The 19028-nt window shown below is 38.3% G+C and overlaps 1 protein-coding gene across 2 annotated transcripts; it reads left to right on the forward strand.

Annotated features, from left to right (window-relative positions):
- Positions 1-1389: 1389 nt before the first annotated feature.
- On the forward strand, positions 1390-9441 carry LOC137958901 (AT-rich interactive domain-containing protein 4-like). Of its 2 annotated transcripts, none has more exons than XM_068806103.1 (15): positions 1390-2915; positions 3013-3204; positions 3657-3710; positions 3795-3883; positions 3961-4237; positions 4327-4383; positions 5353-5384; positions 5576-5711; positions 6600-6773; positions 6906-7532; positions 8011-8148; positions 8234-8332; positions 8787-8887; positions 8979-9069; positions 9168-9441. In XM_068806103.1, exons 1-15 carry the CDS (start codon positions 2769-2771, stop codon positions 9270-9272), a joined length of 2319 nt encoding a protein of 772 aa, XP_068662204.1. In that variant the 5' UTR covers positions 1390-2768; the 3' UTR covers positions 9273-9441. The 2 variants fall into 2 exon arrangements, with proteins under 2 accessions (XP_068662204.1, XP_068662206.1); XM_068806105.1 differs by having other exon boundaries at positions 7038-7532.
- The last annotated feature ends 9587 nt before the right edge of the window (positions 9442-19028 follow it).

A 19028-nucleotide genomic window follows, 5' to 3' on the forward strand; every position in this document is an offset into this window, starting at 1 on the left:
AGGTATTATGTATATTGATTATGCCCAATTTTAAGTAGAGGTCATGCCGAATTTTATACAAGTATTATATATATAGATTATGCTCAATTTTAAGTAGAGGTTATGCTCAATCTTACACACGTATTATATATATAGGTTATGTCCAATTTTATGTAGAGGTCATGCCCAATTTTATGTAAAATGTATGCATAATTTTATATACATTTTATTCGATATATATTTTTTGAAAAGTTTAAAATGTATGTTGAGGCTCGAGCTCGGTTCGAACTCGTTGGGTTAGAGCTCGACAACAATTTTAGGCTCAAGAGAGGCTCGACTCGAAATATTTAAATAAAGCTCGGCTTGAACATAAGCAGGTTCGGGCTCGGCTCTGCTCGATGCCACCCCTACCTGTCTCCACATCTTTTATTAATCACATCGGTTGTTTAATTGTCAAAATTCAGTTGATTAACTAGGTTTTAACAAGTTTCTAGTCCATTATTTTATCAAACCCGCTCGAGGGATCAAACCATATTGAACCTGGTTAAACTAGCCAATGAGTCCTTTGTTTAATAACATTTGTTGAACAATCCAAATCAACCAAAATCGGTGTTAATTGCCAATTTAGTAAATTCACTATGCCACAAAATTGTTAATGTGGCAAACATTTCAAATAAATAGTTGTGGCCTACTAAATGGACCTCATCCAACACTTAGGGTGGAAGAGAAAGCTATTCCCTCATCATATAGCAAAGGATGGTGATCAAGGGAGGGAGGGGGCACCCTACACAACTGCAATGTTGAATCCAATTGTAGTGGGTGAACTTACTTAAATATTATAAAATAATTGCATAACTATTTGGTTATAAAACAATATTTCCTTAAAATTATTAGTAAATTTTTTATATATTATGTTTATCAAAATACTTTATTTAATAAGATATTTAATTTTAAATTTTATTTAAAATATCTGATTTAAATTATATTATTTCTTAATATTTATATTTATATTAATTTTGTTAAATAAAATATAATTATATTATTTTTAATTATAAATTTTCTACAAATTCAAATAAAGCTTCTAAATATATAAATAATTCATAATTAAAAGGGCAAATCCTGGTCATGTTTAGATAGTAAAGAAGAATTAACGTTGAACGAGGACAATTCATCGTTGACCGTGAATTAGAGTCAAAGTAATAAAGTACAGGTACAAGGGTACTCTGGTCAATTCAAATGAGCAAAAAGACGGCCAAGGGGACAGGGAATTAATCACACGTATAGGTAAGATCCGGACGTGTAACTGCAAGCGTGTGTAAATGTAAATTCCGGCGAGGGCGAAATGTATAGAGAGAAGGAGAGGACGACAGGAGAGGCATTAAGAGGGAATCTCGTTGCAAGATCTATAAAATCGGCAGCACGAGATTCAGAGAGAGAGTCAGTGTTTCGAGAACAGCAGTCATGAATCGAATCGCGTCAGAATACAAGAAAAGCGAAAAAAGGAAAAAAAAAAAAAAAAAAGGGCCCAAGAAATCTGAAGCAACGTAATCGCGGCTCAGGATGTTAAAAGTGTTCTCTTCTGTTTCTTTCAATCCTTAATTCAAAGCTCCCACCCCAACTTGTTATCTTTATTTATTTAAATCCTCCGAGTCTCGTGGTCAGCCCATGAATAATTTTCGAAATCGTGTGAGATTAGTTTTTTTTTTTTGTGTGTGTTTTGTTTTTATTACAAAGATGACTATTAGTTCCCTTTTTGTTTTATTTCACTTGTTTTCTATTCCCGATTTATTGTGTTTCTTTCTGGGTTCGTCAAAAGATTTTTAATTGGAGTCCCTTTTTTTCCTTTTGGAGTGGGATGGATCTTCGGTTCTGTTTTGTTTCGTTTGACTTGGTGTGGTTGTGAGTTGTTACAGCAAAAAAAAAAAAAAAAAACTGACAGTCTCAGCAAATGCGAATTTAATTAAATTTTGTAGGGGAAGTTGGGGGATGTTTTGATTTTGAGAAAGAATTTTTATGAGTGATGTCCTTTCCGGTTTTCTGTGATTTTAAGGCACTGCTGGCTTAGGGTTTGCTCTCAACTTTACTCTTTTCTTTTCTGTGATTTTGGCTGCTCCCCTACCTCTCTCTCGTCTCCCATATCGCTCCGTGATTTTTCAGGGTTTCCCCTCTTTTGGGTCTTCTGCTTTTCTTCGTTTCCTCTTCTGGGTTCCTGATTTATTCCCCCTTTCCCCTGTGTCGTGGGTAATTTTTCGGTTTTGTGCTCCGAGCTCGTGATTTCCCGGTAATCTCTTCGGTCAGGTTACGCTTCTTCTGGAATTTTCATCCAGGTCGGTATTTTTCTAGTTTGCTACACGTTGTTTACGGATTGTCCCTAGGCTTGCCACCGGGCTCGCGGTTTCTGCTTTGTTTGAGCATCAAGCAAGTGGAGTGGCGATATTTGCCGATCGATTGTTCTCCTTGCTGTTCTCAGACAGCGCAATCGAAGTTGTCGGCGTTGGACGGGATTTTGCTGATCGTCTTCATGGACGATTTAGGGTTTTGATTTTGTTTTTAGTTGGGGTCCTTTGCCTTTCTAATTTGTGCTCTTCTCCTTCTTCCTTCCGGCGAAGCCGTTACTGGAGTGGGTACCGAAGCCTTGTCTCTGATTTTAGTTGCAAATTGCGTTCTATGAGGGAAAAAAGTGATGCATTGGAGCTTCGATTTTGGTGATCGCTTGGAGGTGGCCTTTGAGTTTCCAAGTGGTCTTTCTTGACCTCCTCACCTCTGCGGCCGGGTGTCATGTATGCAGGATGTTTCAGCCACAAGGTACTCCAAAGCAGACCTGTAGTCTCCTTGCTGTCTTTTGTGGAAAAACTCCCGATGAACGAAAACCAAATCAGGAAGATGGACAGCAATTCTATCCTTTTCCAGAGCTCGTTTCTTCGGGCCGCTTGGAGGTCTGCATTCTTCGCTCTCGATTTGGGAACTTGACTTTTTTCTTGTCGTATAATTTTTGTTACAATTCTGAAAATCCTTACTACCGCTTATATTCAGGTCCAGACTCTAAATAATCCGGGTATCGATGAATTCCGGCATGCTTTAGACTCGCATGATCCTAATTTTGTTTACTTACAAGGAGAGCGACTTCTGAACGAGGACGAAATTGGACCGTTGGTGTGGGGTGGAGTGAACATATCTACTCCTGAAGCCATCGCTGGGCTCTTTGAGCCCAAGGTTCCGTCCACGGTAAGTTCTTACGTCCCTGTTTGATGGTTGAAACAGAGACCACGGTCTGGGATTTCACTGGATGATGCATCGTTGGAGGTTCTTATATTGTATTTTCTCTATTAGTCCTTTTTTCATCCATTGCGACAGTATATCATTCTAGACGTCTTCTAGTTATGTTTGGTGTGAACCCCATCATAAAAAATACAGAAATGGGCAACTTTTGGTTTTAGGTTAGTTGAGGAACCAAATCTTTTTGCCTGCATTGCCAGAACTAAAGCTTATTGTAGTTTAAAATTGAAAAATGGATCGGCCAAGGGCCTTTTTTGGTAAGATTTATATAAACAGTTTGCCTGTCATTCTGATAATTTGTTTCACCTCGTTTTATTTCTTGTGTATTGGTTACCTTAATTTCAAATCTAGTGCCTAAAAGCATGGGACTGAAATTTTGTCTTTTCAAAATATTTTTGCAGGTTTACTTGGAGATCCCAAATGGTGAAAAATTGGCTGAGACTCTTCATGTAAAAGTGAGGGTGTTCCAGGTTACAAATTGATTTACTTTTAACCAAAAGATTTTCTGTCTTCTAAATCTCTATCTTGCACCTTTGCAGGGGATTCCTTATGTAATATACTGGAGAAATTCATTTTCAAGTTATGCAGCTTCTCATTTTCGTCAAGCATTCTTCTCAGTTATGCAGAGGTATATGCTTTTATATTTGTTTTGGTTTATTTGTAAAGGTTGTGGACGGTCTTACTTACAGAAGTTACTGGTTACAGTTCTTGTAGTCATACATGGGATGCATTTCAGCTTGCCCATGCATCTTTTAGGCTTTACTGTGTGAGAAACAATCAAGTCTCATCATCTAAAAGCCAAAAGGTTGGCGGTAAACCTGGACCACGCTTGCTAGGAGAGCCTCCAAAAATTAATATTACTCTGCCAGAAAAGGTTACAGGTGAAGAAGATGAAGATTCACCCACTGCACTTCCTGAAATTAAGATATATGATGATGAGATGAACATGAGGTTTCTAGTTTGTGGGGCCTCATGTACTCTGGTGAGTATCAATCGTCTTTCTTCAGCCTATTAATCTCACTTAGGTATCTTTGTTCAATGAGCTATATAACTGTTGCTATTTTATTTCAGGATGCCTGTTTGCTGGGGTCACTGGAGGATGGCCTCAATGCCCTGTTGAACATTGAGGTAAGTTCAGTGAACTATTCATGTTGTTTATTTGCATCTGATTCCACTGGGTGTTGCTTATTCTCTCCTAGAGATCAGAACTAGTGATTGTTTATGCTTCAAGTGGTACCTTACTAGTGTTCATTAAACAAAGTCTTCTTATTCTTTTAGCATCCATCCCTTGGTCCACTATTTTGGTTTCAAGAAGTCCTGAAATGCCTTGAGGGACATGTTATCACGTCATGTTACAACATACAACATGTGATGGCTACATTTTGTTGTAGTGTTAAAATTTATTCTTTTAATTTGTTGAATTGGATCATGTATTATATGAATTTTAGCTTTAGGGAGCAGAGAACTGAAGAGGCAGCATTGATAGAAGATAAGGTGGCAGAGATTAAAACAGTGCGATGGTTGTGTTGCAAACCGGGGAAAGACGAATTAGAGAGGACAATATCAAAGAAAACATAGGAGTAGAATTAACATACACAAAAATAAGAGAGTAGCCCCTAATGCTATGACTGGTGGTTTTTCTTTTGGTTGCAGTATGCTTGGTGTTAGAAGGGCCATGTTAAGAAATAGATGTGGGCTAAATTTTACATAATGGGAGTGGACAAAGAAAACTTGATTTGTCACATGAAAATAGGCTTGGCAAAGTGCATAAAAGAATGTAAGACTCATATAGCTAGTCTATTTTAAGAAGTGGGTCAGATGATAATATGAGTTTGTAACGGGGTTGTGACTTGGGAATAAACTCTTGCATTTGCCTCCTAGTAACTGAATAAATTTAGGTAAGAGTGGTTTTTAGTTCGAGTAGATAGGATATTCAGTTACCTACTAATGATAGCTCCTATGTTGAATTCATTTGGATCTTGGGTCAATTTTGGGCCTTTTTTACCTGTTGCATTGGGCTAGCTAAATTTTTCGTCAAGTTTCGACTTGTTTACTTGGTACCAATAATTTTTTATTTACTTTCTGTTTGTGATTCAGATTAGAGGGGGCAAACTTCATAATAGGGTAAGGTAAGTGGTTTATACCATACCACTGATTTATTTTCTTTTCATTTCTTTTCAAATGCTACTGATTCTATTTTACTTTTTGAAATTGGAATAGGATTAACCTATATCACTATCTCTCTCTCCTCTCTTTTTAATGACCAAAACCATTATCTAATAATTAGGTTTTCACTGTATCTTTGCTTTTACCTTTGCAGTGCTACCCCGCCGCCTCTACAAGCAGGAGCATTTTCTCGTGGAGTTGTGACAATGAAGTGTGATCTGTCAACTTGTAGTTTGGCTCACATATCACTTTTAGTGTCAGGCAGTGCTCAAACCTGCTTTGACGATCAGGTAGCTAAACAGTCTGATGAATAATTCGTAGATATTTTTATATTTTTTGCAAGTCCTGCCATTTAATAACTGATGTTAGTGAGGCTTCAACCCAGAGAACGAACATCGGCAAGGTTTGAACATGAGAAATTCTTTCTATAAACACATAATGTGGCAACTGATTAAGGCCTCCTACAATCAAATGCATGGAGCAAGTAATTGATCTCAGGGTTGAGCATCTCGGTTTTCTGAGATATCTTGGGTGGCTAAAAATCTTGACATGTTTTGGCCAAGATGCCCTTTGTAACATCCATTTATACAGAAGGTCGTATTTTTGTCCCCTCTGTAACATCCATTCGAGCGATAAGATGCCTACCCCTGATGGATCTCAGTCATATTGATTTGGACTATCAGCACGTCACTAGGGTTCTTTGAGTAACTGAGTGGATGATTGGTATGTTGTTTCAGGGTTCTCTCATGGTTGATCTTGCATATTGACCTGTTAGCAGTGGCTCATTGTTGTTTCTGGATCTCATGCTCTAATATGAAGCTGTTTTACATTTTGTGTGACTGGTTCCCTTACTGATGGATGGAAGTAAGGGTGCTTGGGACAAACTTGGAACCTATATTTGAGGAGTGGTAGCGATTTTCTTTGGTCAAGCAAATCATACTTTTGGACTAAACAAAACTATTGTGGATTGGGCATATACTTGAACAATACTTTTGGTGTAGAATTTTTTTTTTATTATGGATGTTTCATATACTCTACCTAGTTTATTCTATAGGCCATGGTGACAGTGATATTGGACCAGAGTAGAACGGGGAAATGTACTCTGAAGTGTTTTGCTTGACCGCTCTAAGGTTTTCTTCACTTCATCAAATATCAAATCCTTGTTTATTTATGTGCAGCTTTTGGAAGCCCATATAAAGAATGAACTTATTGAGAAGAGCCAGTTGGTCCATGCGTTGCCTAGTTGTGAAGAAAGTAAGCCATCTTCAGCAGAGCCAAGGAAATCTACTTCAATTGCTTGTGGGGCGTCTGTTTTTGAAGTTTGTATGAAAGTTCCAGCATGGGCTTCCCAGGTTTGCAATTTGTCTAAAAACTGCCTTTTCTAGTTGTTGCTTCTTTCAGAATATTTTTGTACCTACAGCTTGAAATTTTATTTGGTCTGTAGAACCTTTGTCACCCTTTAACACAGGTGGGTTTTGGATTAGGTTTTGAGGCAGCTTGCTCCTGATGGCTCTTACCGCAGCTTGGTTGCTCTTGGCATTGCCAGTATCCAAGGAATATCTGTTGGATCGTTTGAGAAAGAGGATGCTGATCGCCTTCTTTTCTTTTGTAAACAGCAGGGAGAGGATGGGAATTTGGAGAGTTCTGTTCCTGGCGGTCTGCCAAGCTGGTTTAAAGTGCCTGCTCCAAGCAGAAGAATGTTGGAGCTCTCCCAAGATTCCAATTCTGTCATGGATGAAAATGGGGTTGCTAGAATGAAACTGGAAGAGGATGTGATTAGGACAATCAGATCTGTAGAAGAGATGTCTATGCCTTTAGTGCCTGTTAGACAGAAAAGGAAAGTAGCTGCCATGAGGCCTGTGCCTCACACTAGACAGCACAAGATGCTACCCTTCTCTGGAATACTAGAGGTGGAAACACATGAAGTTGGTCAGCCAAAAGCCAATATATCAATTGTTCCAGCTACTAAGAATGGTCACCTGGGATCAACGCCTGTTGCTCATCGGAAAGCACTATCAAGCTCTTATCAGGCTCAGCAGATTATTTCTTTGAATCCCCTGCCACTGAAGAAACATGGGTGTGGGCGATGCCCGATTCAGCTTTGCTCCGAAGTAAGTAACTGTTTGCAGGCTTTGTATCGGTATCTGTAGAGTTCATGTTACAGCTCTTAGCATGTACTGGGGCCAATTTAAGGTTGCCATTGCTGCCATGGATAGTGCAAAATTTCACTTTATGGGTAAACTGACAAATCCAAGTAATAGAGTGTCTTAATAGTGGGATGGGATGGTTGGGGTGATGAGGTTGATGCACCTTGGTATGGGTAAACTGACCAATCCAAGTAATAGACATTTTAATCGGGGATGGGGTGGTTGGGGTGATGAGGTTGATGCACGTTGGTGCATTGTTAATTGGTGACTTCTCCCCTCAATACAGATCACTTTCGCTGCCCTCACTCTTTTCTTTTGTAGAGATGTATGTATGTTGCTCTATAAGTGAATGCCGAAGTTTGAGGCCCTTACAGCTCATATTTTTATTCAAACAATTAGTTGAACATAGGTACGACTGACTGGTGTTCCATTTGATTTTCAGGAGGAGTTTTTGAGGGACGTGATGCAGTTTTTGATCCTTCGGGGGCATACACGACTTGTGCCCCAGGGCGGCCTTGCAGAATTTCCAGAAGCAATTCTTAATGCAAAGCGTCTGGACCTGTACAATTTGTATAGAGAGGTTCTAATCTGATCTTATCTGGATTCTTGCTTAAAGAATTCTCTGTATTGTAGTTTAAAACTTACATGCTACCCTCCTTTTTCAGGTGGTTTCAAGGGGAGGCTTTCATGTTGGGAATGGTATCAATTGGAAAGGGCAAGTTTTCTCAAAAATGCGCAACCATACCATGACTAACAGAATGACTGTATGCCTCATTACACCTGCCTTCTTTATCCTTGAATTTGATCTTCCAATCTGCTTGATGCTTGTAATATGTAATTGAGAGGAAGGATTTTCTTAAGCAATATTAATGTGCATTACCTTTGTAAAATTCCATTTCCAAATAGAACTTTTCATACAATTCTGTCTGGGTGAAGCCTTATGAAATTCCGGGATCATTAAAATTTTCTAGTTTTTGAAAATAATGGGGATTTTCTATAACCAGAATTTTTTCTTACCTGAACTTCCATGGTTTAAAATGTTTGACTAGTAGGACCTGGGAACACTGACTCTTAAGAGATTCTAACAACACAATCACAGGAAAATTCTTCCAGGCTTTGGCTTTTATACTATGAATCACTTTGTATACCCTTTCTTTCTTCCAGTCTCCTTCTATTTCTTCTACTTATGGACTGTTTTGTTGTGTAATGAATATCCAGGGAGTTGGAAACACGCTAAAAAGACATTATGAAACATATCTCCTAGAGTATGAGTTGGCACATGATGATGTTGATGGCGAGTGCTGCTTGCTTTGTCATAGGTGAATCTAGCACTAGTTTCCTCTACTTTTAGCTCTCAATGATTGTGTGAATCTTTTGTTTCTGACAATGGTGAGGTTAACTAATCAACAGTAGCGCGGCTGGTGACTGGGTGAACTGTGGAATTTGCGGCGAGTGGGCTCACTTTGGTTGTGACCGACGGCAAGGGCTTGGTGCTTTCAAGGTAAGCAATTTCTTTCTTGTGTGAATGACTGGGTGATCTCTTTTCTGAAAAAACCCTTCTTGAAGTGTACTCAACTTTGATGGAGTTCGTCTTGGCAGGATTATGCAAAAACGGATGGACTGGAGTATGTGTGCCCACATTGCAGTCTAGCAAATTTTAATAGAAAATCCCAGAAAACATCAAATGGATCAGTGCATGTGTAATTGTGTTACACTCCCTGTAATCTCTTTTTTTTTCTTCTTACCCCCCATCATGCATCAAAGCAAAGGCTCCCAATGCGAGTGGGAATCTTGATTTGTATTATCCATCAAAGCAGGTGGTCTACAGGCAAAAAGTTTTATATAAGAATACATGTAGCTCATTATTCAGTCATATATTCACATGAAGAAATGAATACCCAAGTCTACATGTTTTTGTACTAATGTAGGCATTCAGCCGGTTCTCTCCATGTTAAAAATCAATTTACTTGAAAACAAACAGGCCAAAAGTATCAAGAAGGATAAAACTGCTTAAATAAAACTGCTATGCACAGCAGTTTGTCAACTGAAAAGTTTTGCAAGAACTATTATTTTACATACTTGGTTTACAGCGGCTAGGTGGTTCTTAGGGGCTGTCACCGAATCAAGCTGGTTTGTGAATAATTTGAGTTGGGTTTAAGACGATGATGTCGATTTTCTTCTTCCTTGCTAAACCTCGTCCTACCCTAGCCCTCAGCTTCTTCCTTGCTGGTGTTGCCGACGGAAAAAAAGTGACCTAAAAGGTAAGCTTTTCCAGATTTTTCTTATGATTTTGAGGTTAGATTTTGTGAAAATTTTCATATTATTAGGGACTGTTGTATAAGGGAAGGTAAACTTATGAAATTATGGAAATAAAAACAGGAGTCTGTTAGAGATCGAGTAGACTTCCTTTTCCTAATATTTTAGTTCTCTGTGCAAAACTTAAGAGACCCAGGTCTTCTTGAATTGTCTAAGTTAACCCATTTTTTTTTTCAATTTAAGATTCAATCTTCCAGAAACTATGACAGAGGCTACCCCATTGGTGAATATGTAGGAGGAAAATTTGAGCATTTAAAGGAATTTAGGATTACACAAGAAGAGAAGCAACAATTCATTGCTCGTGCCACAAAAGAATGATGACTCAAGTTTTGCAAAAGCATTGTGTGTGTGTGTGTAGATAGTTATTTGAAAACAGAACTAGAAATTCATTAGAAGAATCTACTACTTGAAGATGCTATATAGGAAGAGGAAGATTCATTAATAATGCAATTTCTAGGTCGGCAAACCTGAGGGCTGAGATTCTTTGAAGTGGTTGATTTACAAATAAAATTATTTAAACTTGTTCTAGTTTCATTTGATTCAGTAACTCTTTTACTTGGTAGTGTTGAATTAATGAAAAAGATAAATACTTTATTAACTTCATTAACTTATTATAATCAAAGTACATGAACCTTTATTTATAATAGAAGAGGTAGTAAAGTCCAATTACAATAAAACTACTTTTGTCCCAATTACACCCAAACTCTAACACTTAAAGATAAACCTAGCACAATTAAATAACTCAATATAGATAAAAGATAAGCATAACTCAAACTAGAACTCTTCTAGGACGTAACCATAAGATAAAGATGTTTTTGTGAGTCCTTCTTGATCTTTCAACTTATGTGATAAGGATGCCAGCTTGTGGTAATCATAATGGGTCCTACTTCTTATGGGTCTTCCTTGGTCGTATGACCCATCTTATAATACTCTTAAATATGTGGACCTTCATTAGTCGTGTGGGTTGGAGCCCATCTTCCAACACTCCCCCTCAAGCTGGGGGTGAGAGAACATCATGAACTTCTAGCTTGCTGCAAATGATGTATAAAATCTTTTTGTATAAAATGTCACATCTTCCAATATGCCTTCATCTTCTAACACTCCCCATTGCGCTGTTGCGTCCTTCCATGAGGCCCTGCTGGCATAATATAAGTGAGAGTAAAAATCTTTCTTAGTCTGTAAGACATTATTCCATACTCCAGTCCTAATGCTAGATATAGGGCACACTCCGTCTTCTGTAGGTAGTGTGTCTATCAGCATGTCCCTCTATAAGACAATGACTCTTAAATGGTAGGAGTAATAAAAGCCATTACAGGGGGGTAGTAGGTTTATTTATAATGTTTTGCCAATTCGGACACCAACTCGTGTGGTATCCCAACTGTGATATTTTTTAGAGTCAAATAAATTATGGTATGAGAAAAGGTACTGAGGCCACCTCTTCTTCAATAATAATGTCTCATCAAGAGACATAATAGTAGCAGCTGTAATGTAACATGACCATCTTCCAACACATATAACACGAACCAAAATAATAAACCTTGTAGAAGGACCCATGAAATAATCATAATCTGATATACATAATTTTGCCTAGATACATAAACTTCATCTTTTGTGCTTTCCTTTTCTTGAACATTTTGGTCACATAAACTTATCCACAACATATGGAATAAAATACCTATTTCTTGAACTTCTTGTACTTCACCCCCTCAAGCTGGGAGGTAATGGCAGTGATCCTAACTTGAACCAAATATCATAGATGAAGCAATAAACCCAAATAACAGAGATGTATAAATAAACCCTCAAACCAGGGAGAGAGTAAGATATTTTTCTGATATATTAACTCAAAAAGTGACGCAAAACAATAGACATAAATTTGGATTTTTCAATGCAACAGAATACCAGCATGACCTTTGATTCTTCCAATGCGAATATATCTTTAAATATAGATCAGATAGATATGAAATTTTCTCCTTCTGTAACTAGACTTAAATACATTTCATCCAAGTATAACTTCTCTTCATAAAATATAATTATCAGAAGATAAATAATCTGATAGATTTCCTTCTTTGTCATCTGGCCGAACTATGCATTGTTTCTCCTTTTTTTTCAGCATGACCATTGACTCTTCCAAGATCAATATCTCTTCGGAAGTTGAAGCTTTCTATTGCTTGTTGAACCTTTTTTCAATGTAACCTTCATGCTTCAAATATCGATTTTTCTTTGTAGATAACTCGGATAAAAAATTGGTTGAATAGGTAAGAGAATAAACTTACAGATATTTCTTTTGATATATATTTCTCCATATAAAGTCTCATTTTTATAGCATAAAATACCTCTGAATTTGAAGTTTTCTACTGCAGCTCGAACCTCTTTTGCAAACTGACCTTCCCTCATTCAAATATTGATTTCTCTTTGTAGATAACTCTACTTAACAAAAATCATTTTTCCTAGGAAAGTAGACTCAAATATCTTTCCATCAGTATATAATTTACAATATGAAAATCTCAGTATAGAGGTGAAATAAAAATCTATGAACCTAGACTTAGGGTTCAGGTTTAGAGAAAATGATCTCATTATCTTTGTGGGTTGACCAAGTTAGCTCATATAACCTGCTCTGATACCATGTTATATATATGGAAAAGAGAAATACTTCATTGACTTCATTAACTTATTATAATTAGAGTACATGAACCTCTATTTATAATAGAGGAAGGTAGTAAAGTCCAATTACAATAAAACTACTTTGCCCTAATTACACCCAATATCTATGGGTGTAGGGACTGAAAAAAAAAAAAACTACGAACCTAGACTTAGGGTTCAGGTTTAGAGAAAATGATCTCATTATCTTTGTGGGTTGACCAAGTTAGCTCATATAACCTGCTCTGATACCATGTTATATATATGAAAAAGAGAAATACTTCATTGACTTCATTAACTTATTATAATTAGAGTATATGAACCTCTATTTATAATAGAGGAAGGTAGTAAAGTCCAATTACAATAAAACTACTTTGCCCTAATTACACCCAAACTCTAACACTTAAAGATAAGCCCTAGCATAATTAAATAACTCGATATAGATAAAATACAAACATAACTCAAACTAGAACTCTTCTAGGACGTGACCATGAGATAAAGATGTTTTTATGAGTCCTTCTTAATCTTCCTACTGATGTGATAAGGATGTCAGCTCGTGGTAATCATGGTAGGTCCTACTTTTTATGAGCCTTCCTTGGTTGTGTGACTCATCTTATAATACTCTTAGATATGTGGGCCTTCTTTGGCCGTGTGGGCTGGAGCCCATCTTCCAACAGATAGACACAAGGGCTTACTTGTGTAAGTTTCATATTGTTGGGGACTTTTGTATGAGGGGGGACGAACTTATAATTTTGACAAAAATTATGCATAGGAGACCTAGGTCTTCCTCCAATTGGTCGTGTTGTCCTTTTGTTTTTCATTTCAAGATTCAATCTTCCATTTATCCTTCTGAGTTTTATTTTAATTCACTAGTTCAAAATCTCCCTCTCCTCCCTCTTCTTCTCTTTGTCATAGATCTATTACTAAGAGACAAAGAGGGGAGGGACCCACCAACCCTCTCCTCTCCATATTTGGTGTCAACAAGGAGTTCTACTTTCTTAGTCATCATGGTTGGGAAGGTGTTGACTCCTACATGTCATTGATGAAATAGAAAGGAAAGGGATGACCAAACGCCCCTCCCTATTGGTGCACATGGGAGAGAGCAGCATCAATTAAGCTAGGGAATCTAATCAAGTCAGTCAAGTTTTTGTTCTTCACCGATTTTTCTTCTATGTGACCTGAAGAGGGGATTAGATTCCATTGAATCTGGTTTAGTCGCCTCGTCTTGTCCATGTTTTATAACTATGCTTAATATTGATGTTATAAAAATGACTTGATCATTAACCTAGGGAGGTGATTGATTATGGCTGAACTTGGGTCAACTGTTTTGGTCACTTAATTTGAATTAACTCAACATTGCCCTACCAATTTGTCCTCACAAGCATGTGATTAGTTTAGATTTTCAACCCAACCATTGGCACGAAACTTGTTCCTTATTAGTAATGTGCTATTTTGAGTCCCATTTGTTTGGCAATTAGTGCACCTCCCACTGAAATTGTTTATTGTCTTTTTCTTTACATAGTTCTGGTTAAACACATCTAGAGCCCCATAGAATTACCATGACCCATGAGTTCTTCAGTATCATCATGTCTTTGCTAATTTTCACCAAAATCACTAGACAATGCCAGCGAGTTATCTAAGAAAGTCAAGAAGAAAGATTACAACCAGAGAGTTATCTATATGCCACATCAAGGGATAAAGTGGCCCCAACTCAATTTTTGTCTAGCTACGTTACATTGGTCAGCCCATGCGCCATTTTTTTCTCTGTATAACATATTTAGAGCTTCTAATATAATCTAATAATCATATTTATTTCAATCAAGTAGTCCCCTATTTCACCTCTAACACGATGGATGATAATGCTCTTCACCGCCTCCTTACATTCAAAGCTACTAGTGCTTCTGGCCTTGAAAACGGACACACAACAAAGCCCTAAGGTCTCCTCTTAAGCACCCCATTCCTACATGATCTGGATTACCAAAGGAAGACAATTCCATATGACTCTATTTGTCTAGCTATTTTCAACTTGTCTTTAGGCCATTTAGATAGTTTGTTTTTATAATTCATCTTCATCTTTTAACTTGATTTGTGCTACTTATAAACTGAAAAGTCCTTGTGGCACTGTAGTCAAGGTATTACTTTTCCTTGTCTCATTAGATCAAAAGGAAGATACATACGTGTGTGTGGTATGTTTTAAAAGGAAGATACATATTTGTGTGTGTGTGGTATTTTTTAAAGGGTATTTTCAACGTAGAAGACTTCATGACCTTTGACATGCACGGTTTCAATTAACAGTGTTTGTATGGAATAGACAGAGAATAGATAACATAATATGGAATTATCTTTGTTGTTTTGGATTGCTATTTTTATTTATGTTTTTTATTTTTATTTTATTTTTTTGTAGAAGTAGCTAGTAGGAATGTCAACATCTTCTGCTCATGTGACAGCTATAGCTAACACTATGTTCTAGTGTGGGCATAAATAATGACTTAAATCTTCGAGAGTATTGTCCCTCTAAAATTACTAATGCAATTGAAAGGAGCCTAGATAAAGGTACCCAAATTGAGGAAGAAGGCGACTCTATCCGAAGAACAAAAAGACAAAAAAAGTCTCATGTGTTCATGAAATTAAAAAAAAAAAAATCTCACTTCTAGATGGTACAAAAAAGGCTCATTGAGTTCATTGTAAAATTCAATTTGAGTATTATTACTACTGAAGTGACTTCACATATGAGTCAACATTTGAAATGTCGTCCTTGTAGAAAAGTGACATTACAGAAGCAAAAAACCATACATTTTCAACCAGTGAGATCTATTGTTGATAATAGTTCATATGACCTTTTTTTTATGGAATTTGGAGGTAAATATGATCAAGCTAAAATGAAAATGTTTATTGTCCATTGGATTTTTATCCATGAAAAATCCAAGAGCATCCATTCATGATAGTAGAAGAGGAGAAGATGTCAAATGTAAAATATGAAAAAATATCTCGTAAGATCATTAAGGAGTGTCTAGAGGTATATGAGGCAAAGAAAAGAAATTAAAAACTTTATTGAAAGAGATTAATAAGATTAGTCTTACCACAGATCTTTGGAAGTCCCAAAATAAAATAAAAAATTGAATACATAGTCATCACTTGGCATTTCATTGATAGTAATTAGAAGCTACAAAAATGGGTTTGAGTTTTGTGAATGTTCCTCCTTCTCATCACAGTGTTGACATAGTATATACTATTTACAAATGTTTGAAAGATTGAGAAATCGAAAATAAAATGTCTAGTTTGTCAGGTGAATATGCTACATATAATGATATTTATTTAAGAGTTTTGAAAGATAATTTTTCAAGAAATAAGAAATTGGTTTGTAGTGTGAAGTTATTTCATGTGCGTTTTTACGCTCATATTCAAAATTTATTAGTCCAAGATGGTATTGTTAAAATTAAGGATATCATTGAGAATGTGTGTGAGAGTGTCAAAGAATTCACATTTTTTTTTCTTTTTTGAAATTGTGTAACAAATACAACTAGGGGAAAAAAGGTTAGTTATTGATAGTCCAACTCATTGGAACTCTACTTATGATATGTTGTCTTCTACATTAAAATTCAAATATGCATTTCCTAGATTTCAAGATAGAGAGCCAATTTATGATTGTTTGCCAAGTCTCGATGAATGGGAAGAGGTTGGAATGGTATGTGAGATTCTAGAAGTCTTTAATGCAATCACTAATATCATTTCTTGGAGTGATTATCCTACTTTTACTGGCAAGCCATGAAACCCTCTATTGCGATATGTGGGCGACTGTCAGGTATGCCAGTGCAACAAAGCTGAGCACTTGAGTCCAGCCGGTCTTCTCCAGCCTCTGGCTCTTCCAACGCAGGTTTGGGCCGACATTTCAATGGATTTTGTGGAAGGCCTACTCTGTCAGCAGGCAAATCCGTACTTTTCGTAGTGGTTGATCGATTCTCCAAGTACGGGCATTTTATACTGATGGCTCATCCGTATACAGCAACACGGGTTGCTCACACTTTCCTGGAGCAGATAGTCCGCTTACATGGCATTCCAGAATCCATTGTGAGTGACAGAGATGCAGTTTTCACGAGCACCTTTTGGCGGGAACTGTTTCGCTTGAGTGGGACGAAATTGAAGTTCTCCTCTGCCTATCATCCACAGACAGACGGGTAGACTGAGGTGGTGAACCGCACCATCGAGATGTATCTACGGTGCTTGGTGGGGGATCGTCCGCGGCAATGGGTTCAATGGCTTCCGTGGGCCAAATACTGTTACAACACTTCGTTCCACTCTGCATTGCAATCCACTCCTTTTCGGGTTATATATGGTCGGGATCCACCTCGCCTCCTCTCGTACAACCCAGGGTCCACCCGCGTGGACACGATTGATCAGGCACTCATAGACAGGGATCTACTGCTACATAATATCATAGAACGGCTACGACGCGCCCAAGCTCAGATGAAGGATGTATACGACAGAGGCCACCGTGAGGTCTCTTTTGAGGTTGGAAAGTATGTGTGGCTACGGCTCCAGCCCTACCGTCAGCAGTCTCTAGCGGGACCTCCACGTCATAAGCTCTCACCCAGATTTTTTGGGCCGTTTTCCATTCTTCGACGGGTGGGACCAGTCGCCAATCAATTCAAATTATCGGACACAGCCAGAATTCATGATGTGTTTCATGTCTCTCTTTTGAAGCCGCATTTTGGAGCACAACCTACATCCACTCCATTCCTACCACCGGTTGATCATGGCGAGGTTATTCTTAACCCAGCTGCGGTGTTACGTGCACGGCTAACCAATGATCATTGGGAGATTCTCGTTCAGTGGACGGACACTGACCCCGATGCTGCAACATGGGAACGTGTCGACATCTTCAAACAAGTCTACCCAGCTTTTGAGCTTGAGGACAAACTCTTTCTCCATGGGGAGCCAGATGTTGTGGACTCAATAGCACACCGAGTCACACAACGAAGAAGACAACAACAACTCACTCAATAGGATTTAATTCTTATATTTCTTTGAGTAGGATTTATTTCTTATATTGTTTTAAGTAGGAGTTATTTCTAATTACTTTATATGTAAGGGCATTAGGGGAAATTATTGTAACCCTAACCCTAAAACTCCCTATTTAAGGGATAGGTTTGAATGAAATAGGAAGCTTTGAGATTTTAGAATAACCTAGTCTAAACAGGTTGAGATCACCTCTTGATCTCGAGTTTAGGGTTTACTCCAAAAATCCAACCTATCCTTCACCCCCTATTGCCATCCATCTTCACCCAAATTCATCCTCCATCATCCATACTAAGAAAAGGAGCTTCCTGCCCCTTTTCCAAGCCCAAAGAGAGGGTTCTCCCTCTTCATCAATGTCAGCCACCATCAAGGGGTCTAACCCTCTTGACGAGCAGCAAGTGGAGAGTTTTCTGGTCAATCACGTGAAGGAGATTAATTGTTGTTCCTAAGCTTGGAGCCAGCAAGCATTTAATGCCTAAAACCATATCAAATCCCGCTAGGGGAATAACAAAAAATTCCGCATTAAATGAAGTAAATCCAATGGAAAAAGTTACCGCCTTACTAATCCCATAGCTAGGGACCTTCTCGCCATTGGCCACTGAGACAGTGGCTGTCGGATGAGTGTGTATCTGGAGCTGGAGATGTTGTGTGGCTGTCAAACTCAGAAAATTGTGTGTACTCCCTGAGTCGACTAGTCCCACCGGTTCTCGGTCGATGACATGAGCTCGGACTTGCATTGTAGTAGGTGATTTCTGCCCAGTAATAGCATGCAAGGATATCTCTGGTGGTTCCTCCTCGATAATATCCTCTGGTTCCTCTGGATCCTCTGAATCCTCCATCTCGAGCCAAAATAATCGTTTACATTGGTGTCCGACCCGATACTGCTCGTCGCAGTTATAACAGAGATTTTTGGACCCCCTTTCTGCCATCTCCGCACTCGTCAATTTTTTTATAAAGCTCGGTAGGGATTACCAGGGCGGGGATCGGCTACCCGAGTTGTAGTCAGAGTGTGTCTGGATGGTGCTGTTGTAGATGCTCCCTGAGATGAATTATAGCGGCGCCCTTGCCACGTGGAGGAAGTGTTCCTCTCACTCGACCAACCCGGCTTACGTTGCTGCAACTGTTGTCGTTGCTCCATTGCTCGGGCCATATTCATGGCATGAGCTAGATCCGTGGGCATAAGGAGTTCTACCTCTAGCCGTAAATACTCATTGAGACCTGCTGTGAATAAGGAGACCTGCTGGTCAACCAATACCCTTTCTCCAGCACGAGCCAACTTTTTCTGGAATAGTTTTTGATATTGTTCCACCGAACCCGTTTGCCTCAATAGGACTAACTCTCCCAAGGGGTTGCTGTTGGCGGGAGGCCCAAATCTAACTGTGCATAGATTTTTAAATTCTCCCCAAGTCATTCCCGGTCTCTCTTTCTCTACTTGAGTCACCCATAACATGGCTTCATCTGTCATATGGAAAGAGGCTAGTTGCACCTTAT

This window comes from Aristolochia californica, unplaced genomic scaffold (genome assembly GCF_029961685.1).
Source record: "Aristolochia californica isolate CCGP_79_NKW_82.1479 unplaced genomic scaffold, dmAriCali1.0.hap1 SCAF_3, whole genome shotgun sequence".
In the NCBI taxonomy this organism is placed as follows: Eukaryota; Viridiplantae; Streptophyta; class Magnoliopsida; order Piperales; family Aristolochiaceae; genus Aristolochia; species Aristolochia californica.